The following is a 20,882-nucleotide window of genomic DNA, read 5'->3' on the forward strand; positions in this document are numbered from 1 at the left end:
ACGAGCACGTCAACGTTCATGTGGGGCCAGGTTCGTGCTGCATTTATGGTTATTGGAATTTAGACAGACCCCACAGACTGGGGAACGTTTCTATAGAAAAACACCGAAACACCTTCACTAAGATTCCCTTCGACACTGTTGTTGTTGTTGTGTTGTTGTTGTTGTTGTTGTTGTGTTGTTGTTGTTGTTGTTGTTGTTGTTGTTGTAGAAAAATCACCAATAACAAGTGACAGCATAAAACTGATTTTGGATTTTCCACGTCTTAATCCCAGAAATTCGTGAACACATCCCCGGTGTTCAGTATTTGTATACACTCGTTTTAATCAAATAAATTTACTTTTTTGCTAAATTATTTCAATGTGATGTGTAAGGGGGACTTTTTTTTACGATAACACGTCAACGCACCCAAATGGCAGCGCGAGTGTTTGGCGCATGCGCGATGCGGGAAAGCGTTATGAAACAAGTAGCGCAGCGGCAGTGGACAGGTAGGTGCGCGGAGGGAAGTGCGGCTCAGACTAACAACAGGCCACCGAGCTGCTAGAAGCACCGACGGAACTCAGCAACACAGCCGAGAAATGCTTCTGTGTCTGGGCCTGACATAAGCACAACCCCCGGGGCGCCAGCGACAGGTAGGGCCATTCTTCTGGCATATTTCTGTGGGGAACTGCGCGAAGTGATCCGAACAGCGCCGCCGCTTACATAAGCTGCTCTGCTGACCCCGTTTCGGATCCAGATTTGTTGTCGGCCCGCCACAAACTTTGGCTTGGTGTCATTAAATGTAGGAACCTTTTGGACCAGGTTTAGGACGTTAGTGGCCCGTGGTCAACGTCCTGGCTAGTTTAATGACGATACTGCTGCGGTTGGACAGTTTTTAGGAGGACAAGACGCTGTGACCTCATTTTGAGAACCTGAGAGGGTCTGTTGTCAGTGCGGCTCAGACAGGAGGAGCCCGGTGGCTTTTTAATGGACAAGAACACATTCGTTCATCTTTACAAGAACACATTCATCCCACTCATCTCAGGTTCCGTTTTTAACCGACGGTTCCAGTGGATCACCGCTCTCCTTCATCTACCAAACTAGTCTTTCCAGAGGCTCAGATAAGTCAGGAAGTGTCCCTGTTAGACCTCATGTCCACATCACACAGACAGAAAATGACAATATCATAATAACAGCTTCCAAAACTCAGAGACAATAAAGAAAATGTCACCCAAGTTAAGGTTCTGATACCCTACTAGGTGGACTGGGACGTGGTTTCTGTTCGGTACACACCTGCTACACCACTAATTGTTCACTAATAATTCCTCAGTCCTGTCTGTGGGATGTGATCCACCCTGGATCAGCCAGTCCAGGAGGGATCTGGTTGGACGCGGGAAGACTTCTCCGTGTTTGAGGTGAAAAGACAAGCATGTGGACTCCGTTGAGCTTTTTTGGATGCTTTTGGCAGCATCGTGGGCGTTTTCTCCTGCCCGGTCATCGGCGCCGGCTGCTGCACTCCTTCATACTGTTGTGGATGTCTCACTTCCGAAAAAACCATCACTGTTAACCGTGATGTGTTATTTTGGGCTGTGATGTGTAATAACGGTCTGACGGAGGCTCAGAGCTGCTTCGACCCCATCACGGTTGTCATAAAGAGCGTTTATTAGATCTTTATTAGATCCCATTAGATCTGACCCTTACTGACTGTTTCACCAGCCGATGTAAATGTTAAGGAGAGAGTGTAGCGTCTGCTAGCGTCATAGCGAGTGAGGCAAGAGAGATGGAGAGAGACAGGGGTAAAGGGAGAGAGGAGAAGAGGGAAAGGGTGAGAGAGAGGGGTTGAGGTGAGGGGTAGAGGAAATGGAACAAGAGAGAGAGAGGGGAGACTTGTGGAGAGAGAGGGGGTGAGGGGACAAAAGAGGGAGAGAGACAGAGAGAGGGGAGACTTGTGGAGAGAGGGGGGGTGAGGGGAGAGAAAAGAGGAGAGAGACAGATAGAGAGGGGAGACTTGTGGAGAGAGGGGGGGTGAGGGGAAAAAGAGGAGAGAGATGGAGAGAGGGGAGACTTGTGGAGAGAGGGGTGAGAGGAGAAAAGAGAGATTGAGAGATGGAGAGAATGGGAGGCTTGTGGAGGGGGGGGTGTTGAGGAGGGGAGAGAGAGAGGAGAGGGGGGCGAGAGAGAGGGGGTTGAAGTGAGAGGTAGAGGAAATGGAACAAGAGAGACGGAGAGAGAGGGGGTTAGGGAGAAAAAAGAGGGAAGAGATGGAGAGAGATTGAGAGAAGGTGAGGCTCGTGGAGAGAGAGAGGGGGTGTTGAGGAGAGGAGGAGGGGAGAGAAAGGAGAGGGAAAGGGGGTGCTGAGGAGGGGAGAGAGAGGACGGGGGCAAGAGATGGAGAGAAGAGGAGGCTCGTGGAAAAAGAGAGGGAGGGGGGGAGAGAGAGATGAAGAAAAGGGGAGGCTCGTGAAGAGAGGGGGTTGAGGAGGAGGAGGAGGAGGAGGAGAGGGCGGGGTAGAGAGGAGAGGATAGGGAAAGGGTTAGAGAGGGGTTGAGGAGAGGAAAAGAGAGACGGGGGGGAGAGAGGAGGAGAGGATTTTTTTGAGGAGGGGAGAGAGAGGGAAAGAGGATAGGGAGTGTAGAGGAGGAAAAGAGAGGAGGGGTTGAGGAACAGACCAAGCTCCATCCCTTCTGGAGAGGCAGGAAGATCGTCCCAGTGTTGACCACAGTGAAGGTGTCTGATGTTGTGGAGGCTGAGCTATTGCCTTGACTGCTTGGTTTGAACCATTTGTTTCCTGGGGTGTCCTGGTCCGAATTAGGAATTATGGGTTCTCCTTATTCTGCCGGAATGTCAATGCTCTCAAGTTTGACTCCTCCAGGTCTGACCCACACACTGTTAGAGGGTGTCTCCCCAGGAACTTATAGGATGATGATGTTCCCCCTCCGGTGTTGGCACCTCCTCTCCCTAATCGGCACATTTTTTCTCTCTTTTCAGAATAAAATGGCCCCAAATTCCATCCACTGGTTTCGGAAAGGCCTGCGCCTCCATGACAACCCTGCGCTCCGGGAGGCGGTCCGAGGAGCGGGCACAGTGCGCTGTGTTTACTTCCTGGACCCGTGGTTTGCAGGTTCCTCCAACGTAGGGGTCAACAGGTGGCGGTAAGTTCCTTTATTCTTGTGAAACGTCTCTTCTGTGCGCACAGATGAGCAGACCTTGTAGCGCACAGAGGAGGACACACCTCAGGGTTTATGGCGGTCTGGACCCACCATGGCTGTGTGATGTTTGTCTTACTGGATCAATCAAACACACCCAGTAACTAAACAGGAGGTGCTGAGACAGACCAATCACCTCCAGACACACAGATCCATCCTGGTACGGCTGTGACATCACACCCTCAGATACAGCCATCACCAGTTATCTGTAATTACACTGACAAAATGATCTCCTGGTGATCTCCTCATGATCTCCTGGTGATCTCCCGATGATCAAAGGGAGACGTCCCATCAGTTTACTGATTATTGATGAAAAAGGTGACAGTCTGACGACAGGCTTCATGGTGTGGGAGGAGTAGCGGGAGGAGGAGTAATATGAGGAAGAGCGGTGGGAGGAGGAGCAGTAATAGGATAATATGAGGAGGAACGGCAGGAGGAGGAGCAGTAGTAGGATAATATGAGGAGGAGCAGCTGTAGGAAGAGTATTATCAGGAGGAGGAGCAGTGGGAGGACAAGCAGTAGTAGGATAATATGAGGAGGAGTAGGAGTAATATGAGGAGGAGGGGCAGTGGGAAGAGGAGTAATATAAAGAGGAGGAGCAGCAGGATGACTGAGGAGAATGATTTTGAGAAGAAAGAGGAGGGGGAGGAAGCTGACTGAAGAGCAGCAGGGTGTGTGTGTGTGTGTGTGTGTGTGTGGTGTGTGTGTGTGTGTGTGTGGTGTGGTGTGTGTGTGTGTGTGTGGCTGATGTCAGGTGCTGTAAAGTACTGAAACTCTTCAGATTGTTCGGATTGGTCAGTAATTTGACGCTCCAGGGTTATGACTGTTTGTATAGTCACCATGGCAACGGAGGAGGCAGAGCTGAACGACCCGCTCATGTTCCAGCTGGTCGTGATACTAAAATGCTTTAGCGGAGCAGGAAACACACATGGCTGTTGGCAGAGCAGACATCATTTACAGGTCAGAGCAGAGCGACTGTCTGCTCCCTGTTGGCCTGGCGTTTATTTAAAGACCCAGATGGTCAGAGGAGCCCGTCCCCCATACAGAGCTAGACGGGTGAGACGGACAGGTGTCCTTCACAACTGCACGTGTGTCCACATCCAATTACAAGAGCTATTTTGATCCGACTTCAGAGATTAGACTGCTGTGATGCTAAGAATTAAGGACAGAAGGTTCCATCTTGTTCCTCACAGTCTGCCCGTCTTTCAGAGGAGAACCTTCAGATGTGCAGACTGGTTCCTGTCATCTGGATCCAGTCCAGCAACACAACTAACCAACATAGTTGGGGGGGTGGCGCTGGATCAACCCAGGATTCATCCATTCTGACCCCCGTGGTGGGCAACAGGCTACTCCGGGGCAGGATGGGGGGCTTCTTGGTCACCGATCCGCTGACTTGTCCTGACTGGTGTTGAGCATGTGCTCCCCTCATTCTGAGCCCGGGTTCACCATCACTACTGGTTCACTACAGACGCCACAACAAGCTCCCGATTGTCGGGGTCAGACTCCCAGATGGAAGCTGATTTAATTCAGTTCAGACTAGAACTCCTCTTCTGTTTATCATTCACACCACAGGGGGGGCGCTGTGCCAAACACAGCATTTGTTGTTTAAAAACCTATAGATATAAGGTAAAGTCTGGATATATGGGCCAGCGCTACGTCCAACCACACCTGTGGCTGCTTTGGGTTGCTGCTGTCTGAAGAACATCTGGCTGACCTTCAATCAATCAATCAATCAATCAATCAATATTTATTTATATAGCATCTTTTACAATCAGAATTGTTTCAAGGCGCTTTCCAGAATCCCAGGGCCTAACCCCAGACAAGCAACAGTGGCAAGCAAAAACTCCCCTTTAACAGGAAGAAACCTTGGGCAGGACCAGGCTCATGTAGGGGGACCCTCCTGCTGATGGCCGGCTGGGTAGAGAGAGAGGAGAGGAGAGGAGAGGAGAGGAGAGGAGAGGAGAGGAGAGGAGAGGAGAGGAGGAGAGGAGAGGAGAGGAGAGGGGGAGAGAAGAGGAGAGGCATAGAGCATTGAAATACATACAAAAATACATTATATTGAATTAAATTGAATTGAATAAGCTGCTGGTTGAGTGGGTCAGCGGGGTCGGAGGTCAGTATACAGCTCTGAAGGCGGCGATACCTGTAAATGGATACAGAAGGGGGGGGGGCAGAAAAACTACACAGGAAATAGCATTACTAGTCTACTTGATGAGGAGGAGGAGAGGAGGGAAGAGGAAACCATGACCCAGTGGGGTGACAGAGGCCTGTCAGGTGATCATGTTTCTGGACCCCGGCAGCCTTGGCCTATAGCAGCATAGCTAAGATGTGACCTAATGATTAGACGACCCCAAGTTGATAATCTGTCTGTCTATGATAGTAACTGGAACTACAGAATTAGTAACAATGGGCCAGATTCACCAATATGTTCTTAAGAATCTTCTTAGATTCTTTCTTAAGTTGTTATTAAGAAGTTTTTTAAGAAAACCCTACGTCGGATTCATCAACGCGTTCGTAAGCCCCAGAATTGTTCGCAGCTGTGTTCTTAGATTGATGAATGCCATCTGTTCGTAAGTTGAAAGCGCGTGCCAGGTGAGTCTAATTAACATACGATTAGCATAAGTCACCGCCCACTAATGCCCATAAAAGGAACTGCAGCAGGACCCTGTAGACAGAGCAAAAAGCAGCCAAATGCCCAAAGCGAAATGCCCAACTTCCCTCTCTCCACGCCTGATTTCTGACACCGTGTTGAACAATCAGGAAAGGATGGCTAACACGCTTGATAAAATTGCCTCAACCCTGATGACTATAGCCAACACGCTTAAAGAAATCAACGAGAATGTAAAAAAAAGAAGAATGTAAAAAAATAAACGTGTAAAAGCTGTGCTCGGATTGTGACAATAATGCATTTTATTCACAAACGGGCAATTAATCGCGCTCGAACGTGAACCGCGTGCCTGCAGTGTGGCCCCATCATTGCGTCAGGACGCACATCCTCACGGGGTTGTGGCTCTGTGTCCACATCCAGCGCCCCTTTAACATGCCGATGGTGCGTTCAATGGTGGAGCGACTGCGCGCATGCATCTGATTGAATAAAACTCCTGTGGAGTCTGAGGGTTGGTCAGTGGTGTCAACAACCAGGGCATATCCTCGATCCCCTAATAAAATAAATCAAGATAAAATCAAATAAAAAGACAGTTTTGGCATGGTTTCCAATTTGGTTGATTAATGTTAAGTCATTGGCACATTTACGTAATTTTAAAATTCTCCGTAAATCACCAAAAATAGGAAATAAACAAATAAATAAATAATATGACAGAATTATCATTGTAATATTGAATTTTATTGAACTGCACAAGAGAAGAAAACACAACCATGCCAACATGTCGGCACTGAAATGTGCGCAAGAGTACTCCTGAGTGTTCGTAGGATTTGTTCTTACCTACGAATAAATCCAGGATAAGAAGAAATTGGTGAATGCCACAATCTTCGTAAAATGTTCGTAAGTGGGACTTAAGAACAAATTTGTTCGTAAGAACGCTTCGTGAATCTGGCCCAATAAGCTTTTTCAAAGAGGTAGGTTTTAAGTCTGATCTTAAAAGTAGCGATAGGGTCAGCCTCCCGTACCTGGACAGGGAGCTGGTTCCATAGCAGGGGGGCCTGGTAGCTAAATGCTCGGGCCCCCATTCTACTCCTAGAAACTCTGGGAACCACAAGTACACCAGCATTCTGAGAGCAGAGCGGTCTATTGGGCTGGTAAGGTGTCACTAGTTCCTCCAGGTAGGATGGAGCTAGGCCTCTGAGGACCTTGTAGGTCAAAAGAAGGGTTTTAAAAATTATTCTAAATTTAGCGGGCAGCCAGTGAAGAGACACCAGTACAGGAGTTATGTGATCTCTTTTGTCAATACCTGTCATAGTAGTTTTCTAATCCTTGTGATGTACCTCAGGTGAAAAAAGGCACTAGTTTAATGTTTGAGTTGAAGGAGAGAGTTTGATCGAAAGTTACTCCAAGATTCCTCACAGAGAGACTAGATGTTAATGAGATACCATCTAGAGTGATCATGTGATCTAATCTATCCCTGAGAGGTTCAGGACCAAACACCATGACCTTAGTTTTTCCTGAGTTAAGGAGGAGGAAATTTGAAGACATCCAGGACTTTATGTCTTTAAGACAGGCCTGAAGCTTCACTAACTTCTCTGTCTCCTCTGGTTTCATGGATAAATAAAGCTGAGTGTCATCAGCATAACAATGAAAATTTATCCCATGCTGCCGAATAATGTTCCCTAAGGGAAGCATGTACAAGGTGAAGAGGACTGGTCCAAGTACAGAACCTTGAGGAACTCCATGGAAGTGATCCCTGTGCTACTCCCAGGACCACTGTGTGTGGGGGATCAATCATTATAATCTTAGCCCTGCTGAGGTTGACTCTGTTGCTGAAGATGCAGCAACCTCACTGAGAATCACGCTTGATTCTGTTGCCCCCCTGAAAAAGAAAATAGTAAATCAGAGGAGGTGTGCCCCCTGGTATAATTCACATATCAGGACCCTCAAGCAGAAAGTGCGAAGACTGGAAAGGAAGAGGCATTCTTGTAAAATAGGCAGCTATCATGTAGCCTGGAAAGACTGTCTATTAGTTTATAAAAAGGCCCTCACGAAACCCTGTCCCAAGCCTTGTGATCCACCATCTGTGTCCTCAGTCAGGTCTTGTCCTGCTTCTGGTCTTGTTTCTGAAGATGGAGAAACATTTGGGACTTTGTATCACACATCTGCTAAAGCTGAAACAGAAGAATCATCTGTGCAGCAGATGTAGGTTAGTGTGCCACCATCAGAAACGTTACGTGAGCATGACCTACATGTGCCCAGTCTGGCTCGCTCACTCTCTCTCTCTCTCTCTCTCTCTTTCTCCATTTTACTTGAAAACCCTGTTTTCCATTCGTGTTTGCGTGTGTGTGTGTGTGGGGGGGGACTTTAGTATGTCACTGTCCACACTGAGTCTCCTGACAGATGTAGGCCAGCACAGTTATATAAGGACTAATGCATGACCCCCCCCCCCACACACACACACACACACACACACACTTGCTCATGTGTTGCTGATGCTTTGTTTTATAATAATTAGAACAGCATTTAAGAACGTGGGAGTGGGAACGAGGGTGTGACTCCAGATTGCCCACAGGCCTTGATGGGTGGGGCTCTGGTTGGGAGAACACACGAGAAGTCAACTTTTACTCTCTTTTTTACAGCCTTTACATAGTTTGATTGCAAAACTAATCTAATAAAACAAATAAAATTAGAAAATGATACTATGAAGTCAAAGAAATTGGAATCAAGTCTTGAAATATTGTGGAACGTGTGGTTATGTCTTACTACGAAAAGCGTTTTAGAAATATCTGTATTTTTTTTTCTTGTTTTGTTCAGTATGACCCTAACAGGCTGCCGTAGGGCTGGGCGGGCCACCGCATTCCTAACTGATATGGGTCCATTCTATGGAAAAACTAACCCTTAAACACAACACATAATGTAATGGTGATGGTATGTTGATGATTGGAAGGGAGATCTCATTAAATATTGCTCTATGGCAGGGGTGGGCAAATCCAGTCCTCGAGGGCCGTATCCAAGCCAGACTTTCTGTCCTACAGGTAAACACTTTCACCTGGGGTTCCATTTACCTTGGTGAAAGCATTTCCTGCCTGGTGGGATGTAAATCCCAGCTTGAATTCAACCCTCAAGGAAGGGATTTGACCTCCTCTGATGGGCAAGTCCAATCCATGAAGGAGGTTTTGCATCCTACCAGGGAGAAACCGCTTTCACCAAGGTAAATGGAACCCCAGGTGAACGTGTTTACCTGTAGGACAGAAGGTCTGGCTTGGATACGGCCCTCGAGGACTGGATTTGCCCACCTCTGCTCTATGGTATAGATCAGTGGTCCCCAAACTACGGCCCGTGGGCCAAATACGGCCCGCCTCCACATTTGGTCCCTGAACAATACCAGAAAGCATTTTGATTTTTTTCATATATATTTGTATTTGATAATAAAGTTGGACTTTTTAAAAAAAATGTTCCTTAGTTATGAACTATTTTCATTATTAACTATTAGTTAGTAGAGAGGGTTTTGTTCTGTGAAGAATCCAGAAAGGGTTATTTGATTGTGCTTTCTTTGATTATATTTGAGCGAAACTTTTTTGTCCGGTCAATTGTCGATCAACCTGCTCAGCGCTGCCCCTACAGGTCGCGTTGGTACTGCCACATTAGTTGCACCATTTGGCTTTGACAACATGACTTCCGCAGCTCCTCTTCCTACATCTACAGCTCTGTGGTTCTGCTGTCCACACATGTCGCAGCTGCTTACACCAACGCTACAAAGTCTTCACGAAGGCCCGAAACACTTTTAATAACATCCCTTAGAGAGTTTTTGCTGTAGAACGTCCTGATCATTTAGCTCACGCTGTCACCAGAGTATTCCCAGGTTTGATGTTGGGTTAGAATAAGATGCCAAAGTTAGCGCAGCCATGTGGGCAATGTGAGAGGTTTTAGTGCAAAAAAACTGTTTTGAAAGGATCTTCTTGGCAGAAAGCTAAAGTCTCCTTGTTGACCCTTTAGCTTGTTGCTAACACAATCCAATTCCACCACATTTGCCTGCAACCTGAGATGAGGCGCTGCCGGTGTGGCAGGTTCGAAGTTCCCTCATCTGTCAGTGTCGCTGATATTCATGCTCGGAGCTCAGGCGTGAATGTCACGTTTGACCTTCACCTGGACCTTCAGAGGCGGCAGCAGCGAAACCCTCCCCTGGGGAGTCTCAACACGGGTGCATAGTTCAGGCTTGACAACAACAGCTCCAACCGGAGCGGCGTGCAACAAGCTCACACCCTCTGGCTCTGCAAGCATCAATCTTTGAAGATGGTGTCTGGGCTTGTTCATCCCAGGAGTTCTGATCCAAAAATGAAATAACCTGAATCGGTTATTTGAGCCTCCGGTTCCACCTCAGCGGCTCAGGAAATTTTCGAGTTCATGTTGTTCATGTTTAGTCGTCAACACATTTAAACGGGGACGTCGGACAGAAGTTTGAAGACAAAGCTCAAACATCTCTTCTTCGTCTTCCTCAGGTTTCTCCTCCAGTGTCTCGAGGATCTGGACGCTAACCTCCGGAAGCTCAACTCTCGCCTTTTTGTCATCAGAGGCCAACCAGCCAACGTGTTCCCGCGCCTCTTTAAGGTCAGCATATCATCCAGCAAATGTGGGTTTTGTTTCAGGACTCCTCAGATGTTATTTCCTGTGTGTGTGTGTTTCAGGAATGGAAGATCTCACGGCTGACCTTTGAGTATGACTCGGAGCCTTTTGGGAAGGAGAGAGATGCTGCTATCAAGAAGCTGGCAATGGAGGCGGGTGTAGAGGTCATTGTGAAGATATCACACACCCTCTATGACCTGGACAAGTGAGGAAACTGGCTCTCTCTCACACACACACACACCTTTGTAGGTCTGTCTATGTCAGGACGTTTGTTACCCTGACCATTCCGACTAACCCCCTGACCCGAAACCCTAAACTCATCTGACCTCAACCGTAGAACCAGGTCTTGACCCTCACACAGTCCTTTGCAGTTGTGAGGACCAGCCAAAATGCCCAAAAATGTCCTCGCTTCGCTAGTAGAATCAGTATTTTGGTGCTCATATGTAGCAAGTACAAGCAGTCAAACACACACAAGTATATACACACATGCATGTACACTTACACACACAAATTCACTCACTCGTACACACACTGGAGCACTTTTTTGTCCCTCCGTCCTGAACAAGGCCGATCTTCATGTCCTCAGAATCATCGAGCTGAACGGGGGCCACCCCCCCCTCACCTACAAGCGTTTCCAGACCCTGATCAGTCGGATGGATCCTCCTGAGATGCCTGTGGAGACGCTGTCGGGCAACCTGATGGGACGCTGTGTGACCCCCATTTCAGAGGACCACGGAGAGAAGTACGGGGTGCCTTCACTGGAGGAGCTGGGTGAGAACCCCAACACACCCCATCAGCAGACTGAGTGACATCACAGAGCCAGAACAGGAAAACTAGGGGGGCCAGACACATACAAACCACCCACAATGCAGCAGTGTTCGTCCACACGCCCTTCTGTGGAGGCTACCTGTTCTTCCTGTCCGCTGAACCAAGTCACCCTGTCAACAGTCATGAATGAATCCTTTTCTAATGAGCTAGCTTGTCTCTCTCCGTGACCTCATTCAGGGGACGCTTGAGCCTTTCTGTCCAGCTGGTGTTTATGGTCTGTTTTTAGAAGACACCACCTGCTGCTCAGCTGTCAGAACCCGTCTGCTCTTCATTCAGAAAATACCTGCTCACACAGTCACACCTGCGGAACAGGGGCGCTAATGTCACCACACACCTTCGTCCTGTATCATCATCCTGCTGTTGTCCTCTGTCCTGCTAGTGTCCAAACATGCTTGTGCATGTGTGCGGAAGATCACGAACATATAAATATACATTATGTGATGTGATCCATCACCTGGATGAGAATGGACACCTGCTGCTTTTCAGGCTTCGACATTGAGGGTCTGCCGTCAGCCGTGTGGCCAGGAGGAGAGACTGAGGCTCTGACCAGGATAGAGCGCCACCTAGAGAGAAAAGTCAGTATTTCACATCCATCACAGCCAGAGAGCAGCTTCATCTGAGTTAAACTCCCCCCTCCCCTCCCCTCCTCTCTCTCTCTCCTCTCCTCTCCTCTCCTCTCCTCTCCTCTCCTCTCCTCTTCCTCTCCTCCCCTCCCCTCCCCTCTCTTCTCTTCTCTCCCCTCCCCTCCTCTCTTCCTCTCCTCCCCTCCTCCCCTCCCCTCCTCTCCTCTCTTCTCTTCTCTCCTCTCCCTCCTCTCTTCTCTCCTCTCCTCCCCTCTCCTCCCCTCCTCTCTTCTTTCTCTCCTCCCTTCTCCTCCCCCCCTCCCCTCTTTTCCTCCTTTCCTCTCTCTCCTATCCTCCTCTCTTCTTTCTCTCCTCTTCTTCCTCTCCTCCTCTCCTCTCCCTCTCTCTCCTCTCTCCTCCCCTCCTCTCTCTCTCCCCTCCTCTCCTCTCCTCTCTTCTTTCTCTCCTCCCCCTCCTCACCTTTCTCTCCCTTCTCCTTGTCCTCTCTCCCACTCACTGGCTCACTTTTGTTCCCCCCCCCCCCTCTTTTCCAGGCCTGGGTGGCAAACTTTGAGCGTCCCAGGATGAACGCCAACTCTCTGCTGGCGAGTCCTACAGGCCTGAGTCCGTATCTGCGCTTCGGTTGCCTCTCTTGCCGTCTGTTTTATTTTAAGCTCACTGATCTTTACCGTAAGGTGAGTTTACCATCTGGTGTTATGGCCTCATTGTTACTGTCGTGGCTGCTGTTGAGCTGAGCAGATGTGCATCAGAACCTTGAGGAGCATTTGAAAAGTCTGCGGTGGCTAAAGCTAATGCTAGTCCAGTGACGTAGCTTCTGTGTGTTGTTCTTTAATGCAGGTGAAGAAGAACAGCTCTCCTCCTCTCTCTCTGTACGGTCAGCTACTGTGGCGAGAGTTCTTCTACACGGCGGCGACCAACAACCCACGCTTCGACAAGATGGAGGGCAATCCCATCTGCGTCCGCATCCCCTGGGACAGGAACATGGAGGCACTCGCCAAGTGGGCGGAGGCCAAGACGGGCTTTCCCTGGATCGACGCGATCATGACACAGCTGCGCCAGGAAGGTTGGATCCATCACCTGGCCCGGCACGCCGTGGCCTGCTTCCTCACCAGGGGCGACCTGTGGATCAGCTGGGAGGAAGGCATGAAGGTGAGGGGGCATCGTAGGCTTGATGTCATCGGGCTTTAATGGGTTGTCGCCCAATGTTGGGCAGGTGTTTTACACCAGCCATGTTCACGTGGGACGAAGATCCAGATCCATGTTAACGGCGGATCACTGTAGTCCTCCGGGAGGCAACGTGGCTCCTGCAGCAGCGTTTCAGCCTCTGACGGCGTGCTTCTGCTTGTGTCCCTGGTTCCTCAGGTCTTCGACGAGTTGCTCCTGGATGCTGACTGGAGCGTGAACGCGGGCAGCTGGATGTGGCTGTCCTGCAGTTCATTCTTTCAACAGTTTTTCCACTGCTACTGCCCCGTGGGCTTCGGACGGCGCACCGACCCCAACGGGGACTTCATCAGGTGGGTACTCTCGCCGACGTCGCCCCCTTGGTACGACCGCTGAGCCTCGCAGCTGGATGGAGCCTCCTCCCTCTGTCTCTTTGTGACCAGCACATAGCTGAGGTTAGCATCAGGGTAGAGGCTAGCTCCCAGGGGAACACGCAGAAGATGCTCCGCAGTGTAAAGAACCAGCATGCACAGGTTAGAGAGAGAGTTAGTTGGATGAGGGAGAGATGGAGGGATGAAGGTGGCCCCCATCCAGGTCTTTAGGTAAGTGACTGAAGGACCTCTTTGTTTTCTCGGAGCTGTAGTCTTCTGGAGTGATCTGGCATGTACCTGTCCTGTTCACCTGTCTGTGAATGTCTGGTGATTGTGGCGTCTCTCTGTAGTTCCACCTGCTGCACAGGTGATTCTCTGAGGCTCCAGCCGATGAACTCTTCCTGTGCTTGTGGATCCGTGCCACTGTGGTTTTTTTGGGGGGGGCACTGGGGGAAAAGTTCAGCTATCCCCGTCCTTGCAGATTGTAGCTGATTGCTTTTAAGAAGGATTGGCCGTTCTCAGGCCCCCTCCCCCGCCCAAGGGAAACCTTGGACGGAGGTCAGAGGGGGAGGTGTGTTTTATTTGATTCCCCGAGGGGGCGGGACTTGACCCGCCGCCCCAGCAGCACCCTCTGGGTGGGTTCGTAACTCGGTAGCGTCTCATTTCTTCAAAAGGGATTCTAACCGCTTGGTCGGGAAATGAAAGCACCTCGCCTGCATTCGTTAGGTAGGGGGCTGTGAAACATCCCTCAGAGGGTGGACGGGAGGCGCCAGGCCTGCTGGTCCACTGTCCAGGCACTGGACAAAGCCCCCTAGTCCGACCCTTTGTGAAATGTTCAGTGGTGCTCTGCTTATGTGAATGCAGCCTTGTCAGTTGAGGTGGTCTTGGAGCAGTGGCGGAGCGTCAAGAACGTGCACAACAGCGCCCCGATTACACGTGTGCTGAGGTAGAGAAAGTCATGTGACTGTTCCTGCTAATGGAGTTGTCCCGTCAGCAACAGATGTGATGTGCGGCACATATTAAGAGTGACACTGTGATGGTGACTGCCAGTCATGTATAAGAAGCTAGTTTCATCTGGGGAACGTGCACACGGACAAATCTAGTCCATTTGCTGCTTGATCCCAGCCGCCAACCTCCACTGGACCACCTGCTCGCTGGCAGGTCGCGGATCTTCCTGGCAAAAGGGTTGTCGTCCCTTTTGGGGAAATGAGGGAGCCCCCTAGTGGTCCAGCCCAGGGCGTGGTGCTGTGGCCGAGGGGGGACGGTCATTCAGACCACTTAGAAGACAACCACCACAGTCTGAGGGACGGGGGCAGCAGGTCTGAGCTCTTCTCTTGCTGCTCCACTGTCTGATCAGTTTGGGGGGGGGGGGGTCCTGGAACTGTGAGGTATAATGGAAGACTTCTGTCATCGCCGTCCTGGCAGCTAGCGCACGAGACCCTCCTGACGGGGCCTCACACACACGTGAGGCCCGTCAGGAGGTGTTTGCTTCTCGGGCGATAGCAGAACTTTCCCACGGTACTCCTGCCCAGGTCAGGGTTGGGGTGGGTGGGGGCTGGTGGGGGTTCAGGGCCAGTACACTCTGCTTTCTAACCGCGTGTTGCAGTAGAAGTCTCCTAGCATCATCAGCCAATCGGCAGCAGCGGTGTCTCTAGCGACGGGGGCGGGGGGGGCGGTCTCCTTCGGTAAGGATGCTGCCACGCCCCGTCCCTTCCACCCCTCTCTATCTCTGACTGGCAGCGCTGCACCGTGCCGCCTCCCACAGTTCCCGTCCCCCTCTTCCACCCCCTCGTCGTGACGGTAAGGCGGGACCTGGTGCAGTAGGTAGGTGCTCTCTGTTTGTCACCCAGATGAGAGGAAGAGTGGCAGCAGATGGCGCCACCTCATGACAGTCAGCCGTTTCTTCTTCTGTGGTGTGGAGCTGGGCACCCGCTGTGGTGCAGGAACACTCGAGGCCGTCTGTCGTTCTCTTTCCACCCATCCTGTAAAGTATAGCGCTGCTGTCAGAGCGACGGCGGCTAAAACCAGAGTTCGCAAACCGGCTCCTGTGCCCTGTTCAAGTCCTCAGTATCTGAGTGCACTGCTGCCGTGTGTGTTTTCATCTGTCAGACAGGTTAAACAAAAGCATGCGGGGTCTATCGAGGTCGCTTCTTTACACTGGACATTTCCTCCATTGCATTTCTTTCAACTTTACCCATATTTTATTATCGTTAGCTAAATGTTCACGCAGACGTTTCATATTATTACCACTGTTAGAACCAGATTCCTACCTATTTCCGATGAAAGTCCTCTTCCTGCTGACCCTCGCCGGCAAATCTAATGTGTCTGTGTACTTTCAGACGATACTTACCTATCCTCCGAGGTTTCCCCGCCAAGTACATCTACGATCCCTGGAACGCCCCGGAAGCCGTGCAGGCGGCTGCCAAATGTGTCATCGGCGTCCACTACCCGAAACCCATGGTCAACCACGCAGAAGCCAGCCGCCTCAACATCGAGAGGATGAAGCAGATCTACCAGCAGCTGAGCCGCTACAGGGGGCTGGGTAAGAGACCTGCACCCCAGCACCTTAAACTAAAATGATCGGGATGCCTTCCTTGATGGGAGAGGAACCATTAAAGTGGGTTCCAGCCTCTTTGGGGCTTTCTCCTCCACCAGCACTGGCCCTCAACGGGGTAGTTGGAAAGGCTGGAGAAGGGAGGATGTAGTCTGAAAATGCCCACATGAGAGCAGCCGCGCTCTGGTGGGACCTGCCTTCACACTAAAAGTCCTCCTGCCTGGTTGCTGTCAGGTCTGCTGGCGTCGGTGCCGTCCACCAATGGCAACGGGAGCGGAGGACTGATGGCGTACTCTCCTGGGGAGCAGCAGCAGCTTCCAGGGCCCAACAGCAGCACCAACTCACACTGTAAGTCCCCGCCACGCCCGCCACTCGTGCACGTTACTCTGCTCCTTCCTCACCCCCGCCTCATCGCCTGCGTTGCTCCTCGGCAGTGCCTGGTCTGTCCGGGGGCTCCGTGGCAACGGGAAACGGCAGCGGCAGCATTTTACTTAACTTTGACAACAAAGAACCGGCCAGATCCATCGGCGCTGGACAGCAGAGGCAGCCGCCGTCGCCACTGCCACCGCCACAGCAGCCTGGTAGGTCGGACAGTTGAATGCCCTAACAGAGAACTTTCCATGGGAACTTTAATGCGTGTGTTACAGGATACCAGTCAGCCCCGGAGCCCAGTCAGAACGTCACCAGTAGTCTACTCTACCACGAGTTCGCTGTGCCACAACACCCAGGTAACGCTGCAGCGCCACCTACTGCCAGGTTGGAAACAGTACAGGTGGGCTTGAGTGACCCCTCTCAATCTGACCCTCAGGACTCCTCCTGCACACCCGAGGAATTACGGGAAAGAGGGAGCGCGAATCGGAACGGGACGGCGCCGGGGAGAAGGACGGCGTGGCGTGTTCCCTCAACAAGCTGCAGAGGCAGAGCACAGAGGTCAGGGTTCAATCAGGGCGTCCATATGGACTGAGCGTTGGCTAACATGCTAATACATCAGCAGCAGCACCAGTAAAATGCTACGGCTGCTGAGGTCATTAAAGGTGTTAAGGTCGGAGGTCAGGTGCGGAAGAGTCCAATCATGTGTAATAAAGCCCGTTTTCCGCCTGATCTTCTTGATATAACAGCCGAGAGACTGAAATGTGTAAATGTCTCCTTTCCTCCCCAGGCATCCTAAAGTGGGCGGAGCTCACAGATCCACCTGACTGAGCGCACATCCCAGCGTGTCCACCTGTGAGCGGACATCGCTCGTTCTCTCCCAACATTCGACGCTGCCGCCCGTCTTGTCACTCTGAAACTGATGGGGGGGCAACGCAGGGGTGAAAATGTGAATTTCTGTTGCTGTTCTGACCGGATGACTTCCCCGGTGCTGCACCCATGAGCGGGACGACCTCCTGTTGGCGGCCTGTGGCGTTTACATGGAACATAAGCTCCGCCTCCAGTTCTTTATCTTTTTGAAACGAATCGCCTGCTCCGAGTCAGTGCGGCAGCTAAGAGACCTGAACGAACGTGTGGCATTATGGGTAAAAGAGCTGTGTCGGGAGGGCGATTCCAGACTCTGCACTAACGCCACTAAGCTGACTGGATGGCGACGCCATTTTTTTTAAAGTTCCAAGCAGAAATCCTCCCGTCAGGACGGGTTTGAACACGATATTCACATTTTCACCACCGTGACCCAAGGACATTGTCAGAACACCAGATTTTGTGTGAATTCCACCAAGGCAGCACCTTTGTCATCACTCTAGAAGATTGAGAGCAAAAGGAACCTGCTTGGAGGCTGGAAGCTCCCCTTTCAAAGCCGACAGTGAAGGCACCACCGCTGGCAGGAGCTGCTCCTCACAGCGGCCCCCACTTTTCTAACATTTCTTATAAAAACCAAAAACTTGACAAAAACTAGGTAAACAGGCACAATCGTTGATGGTGACCGATCAAAAGGAGCCAAACTGTCAGCAGACCCACAACATTCCACACACACACACACAGACACTCACCAGGTTATAGAATTGTGTGATGGTGCTGGGATGGTTTGGGCTTCTATCGGATGCAGTGAACCACAGACTGAACACACAGCTTCTCCTATCGATGCCTTTCCGATTCTCAGAGTCAGAGGAACACACCTATTTATTTAGGCACCGAGGAATGTGGCCACTTGGGGGCAGTAAACCCAACCCTCCTCCACAACAACAGCTAATAAAGCCATTTGATGCCGATGACTCCAAAACAAGAAGTTAGTGTTTCAACTGCAGCCTCCAGTTGGCCTGAATACGTTGCGATGAAGAGCTTTTTAACCTTGACGGGACCAGATGTTTGGGATGGTGGTGAAGGTCCTGTCTCCGTCCTGCGGCACACGCTGCCTCCGGTGGTGACCCGTGGCATTACAGGAAAGCTCCTCTGCAGCCTTGTGACCTTCATCATCTCCCACAAGTCCTTTCCTCCACCTTCATCCTTCACTCAGCTTTGCTGACTTTGAGTTTGATCGTTAAAAATTAGCTGGAAGGCAGAAACCGTGAACAGTGTTGACCATTTAAAACCTCACACACACACACACACACGGAGCGAGACCGTGGTCGGCCCACAGTCCCCCTCTGTGCCCCACCTGCCAAAACGGGCCGTGTTTGAAGAAGCGCCCTGCTTCGATGGTTCTTCTCTACGTGTATGATGGGTTCCCTGTGGTCATCAGGCGACACCACCCTCACCAGCACACAGTCGGGTTTACAGCCATGTTTGACAGCTGTCAGGAGCTGCTCAAACCCTTTGTGGGTCGTTGAGAAGACTCCGAGGTCAACGGGACCAGGGGAACGTGCACTGATGAGGTCTGGTGCTGGCTGACTGGTTCTTCTCACAAGGTTCTGCTGTCGTCTGTGTACAGTAACTTGTTCTTTGTCCATCTGTGATCATCAGCTTCAGGGGTAGCTTAGATGGAGGCAGGGCTAGAATAACAGCAAGTATGTGAGTGTTTCTGTATTATAATTCTGTATCATCGGTATTCTTTTTGTAGCTTTGATTATGAAAATCAGCCGGGTTTTTAGTCCTGGTCTGATCTCTTCTGTGACAAAGGTGACAACAGGTGTATCATCTCTGTTTATGAAGCTCTTTCTGTCTCATTGTGTTGTGGAAGGCTTTTTGTGCTTCATCAAGCTCATGACAGCAAATTAAAGGCATTGCAACCTTTTCTGTGCGTGTGTTTGAGTCTGGGCACCGCGGCGCTTCCACGAGCTGCCACCGAAGGAAACGCTGGCGGTCCTCAGAGGGATAGATGGACCCACAGCAGAGAGAGAGGCTGATGAGGAGTTTGGTGGGTTCCAAAGAGTCCAAAGGCCTTTTCAGTTCCTCTGGCCTTGTTTTTAGCCTCTCGCTAATCAAAGGTATCAATGTAAATGTGTTGTTCAACATGGATGACAGCTTAGCCATCATCCTCCTGTTTCCCACCACCTCCACTGAGTCCAGGGGACATCCCAGGACAGAGCTGGCCCTCCTCTTCCTGTCCCTGTCCGTGATGCTACTGGACCAGCATCAGGGGTCAGACTATCCCATAAAAGATGCCACCACGGGGGGTTGTTACGCCTGCGGAGATCCACTACTAGCTCCTTGGTTTTGCTGGCATTGATCTGGAGGTTGTCCCGGAGGCTCCAGTCCACAAAATTCTGAATAAGTCCCCTGTACTCCGTATCATCCCCATCAGTGATGAGGCCGACAGCAGCAGAGTCATCAGAAAACTTCTAGAGGTGGCATGATGATGAACTCTATGAAAAGTCCGCGGTGTAGAGGGTGAACAGGAAAGGAGCCTGAACTGTTCCCTGTGGGACACCAGTGCTGCAGAGAAGCCGATCTGACTCGGAGCCCTTCACCGTCACAAACTGTGGTCTTTGTGTGAGGTACTCCAGAATCCATGTTCTGAGGTGGTGATCCACAGCTTGTCCCCCAGCAGCCTGGGCTGGATGGTGTTGAATGCACTGGAGAAATCAAAAAACATGATCCTCACAGTGCTTCCAGTCTTCTCCAGGTGAGTGAGGGAGGTGTGGAGGAAGTAGATGACGGCATCATCCACCCCGATGCTCAGCTAGTAGGCGAACTGCAGCGGGTCCATGATGGAGCTCACCAGTGGGCGAGGATGAGTCTCTCCAGCGTCTTCATCAGATGAGACGTCAGAGCTACCGGCCTGTAGCTGTTGAGCTCCTTGGGGTGCGGTGTCTTCAGCACTGGGACGATGCAGGACGTCTTCCACAGCTGCAACTCTGCCCAGCTCCAGGCTCAGGATGAACGTGTGACTGAAGATCCCACACAGCTGGTTTGCGCAGGACTTCAGGAGCGTGTTCTTCTTCAGGACCTTCCTCACTTGGTATGTTGTGAGGAACAGGCTGGAGCAGGATGAAGTGTCGTGTAAACAAATAGTGAGGTTAAGTGTAATAATGATGTTTCCACCCGGTTTCGAACCAGGGACCTTCTTAGACGTGATAACCACTACACTATGGAAACTGTTAGCTAAATATGATAACCACTACATTATGGAAACTGGAGGACATAATGCAGAACATAATTGGGAGTAAGAAGTTCAGTATGAAAACTGAATGTTCTGCTGATCTACTGAGATTCCCGACATTTTCTTCTGTCCAGTGAAAAAGGTCTGCAGAGAACCTTTGATCAGCATCAGAGAGACCTCACTGTTGCTGAATCAGCCAGGAGAAGTGTCAACTCGTAAACTTTCCCCTTTGGAGACAAATGAAAGTCTAAAGAAATTGTGTTTTTAGTAGCAGATGGACCCAAAAGACTTTTAAAATCAGAGAACTCATCATCAGTGAAGAAAAAAGACTTTAATCCAGCGCTACTGTTGACGAGATGAGCTCAGGAGATCTTTCCTGCTCCTGCACTTTAAAAAAAAACGCTCCTTGATTTTTAAAATCAGCTTCATAACATGCACCTTCAGTTCACTGCACCATACGGTTTAATTGCACTATGAGCTATAATTACTGGCTCTCTGTACT

At 50.5% G+C, this 20,882-nt stretch overlaps 1 protein-coding gene across 2 annotated transcripts; it reads left to right on the top strand.

Moving 5' to 3' along the window:
- Positions 1–452: 452 nt before the first annotated feature.
- LOC130530228 (cryptochrome-1-like) lies at positions 453–19,072 on the top strand. Of its 2 annotated transcripts, XM_057041233.1 has the most exons (15): positions 453–629; positions 2,966–3,129; positions 10,288–10,396; positions 10,474–10,616; positions 10,998–11,182; positions 11,726–11,814; positions 12,357–12,497; positions 12,661–12,972; positions 13,186–13,337; positions 15,695–15,897; positions 16,144–16,257; positions 16,344–16,490; positions 16,557–16,637; positions 16,718–16,839; positions 17,069–19,072. In XM_057041233.1, the coding sequence occupies exons 2-15, from the start codon at positions 2,972–2,974 to the stop codon at positions 17,075–17,077; spliced, it is 1,965 nt and encodes a 654-aa protein (XP_056897213.1). In that variant the 5' UTR covers positions 453–629; positions 2,966–2,971; the 3' UTR covers positions 17,078–19,072. The 2 variants fall into 2 exon arrangements, with proteins under 2 accessions (XP_056897213.1, XP_056897214.1); XM_057041234.1 differs by lacking the exons at positions 453–629; positions 2,966–3,129 and adding an exon at positions 3,325–3,343.
- Positions 19,073–20,882: the final 1,810 nt, after the last annotated feature.

The sequence above is a fragment of the Takifugu flavidus genome, chromosome 8, assembly GCF_003711565.1.
Source record: "Takifugu flavidus isolate HTHZ2018 chromosome 8, ASM371156v2, whole genome shotgun sequence".
In the NCBI taxonomy this organism is placed as follows: Eukaryota; Metazoa; Chordata; class Actinopteri; order Tetraodontiformes; family Tetraodontidae; genus Takifugu; species Takifugu flavidus.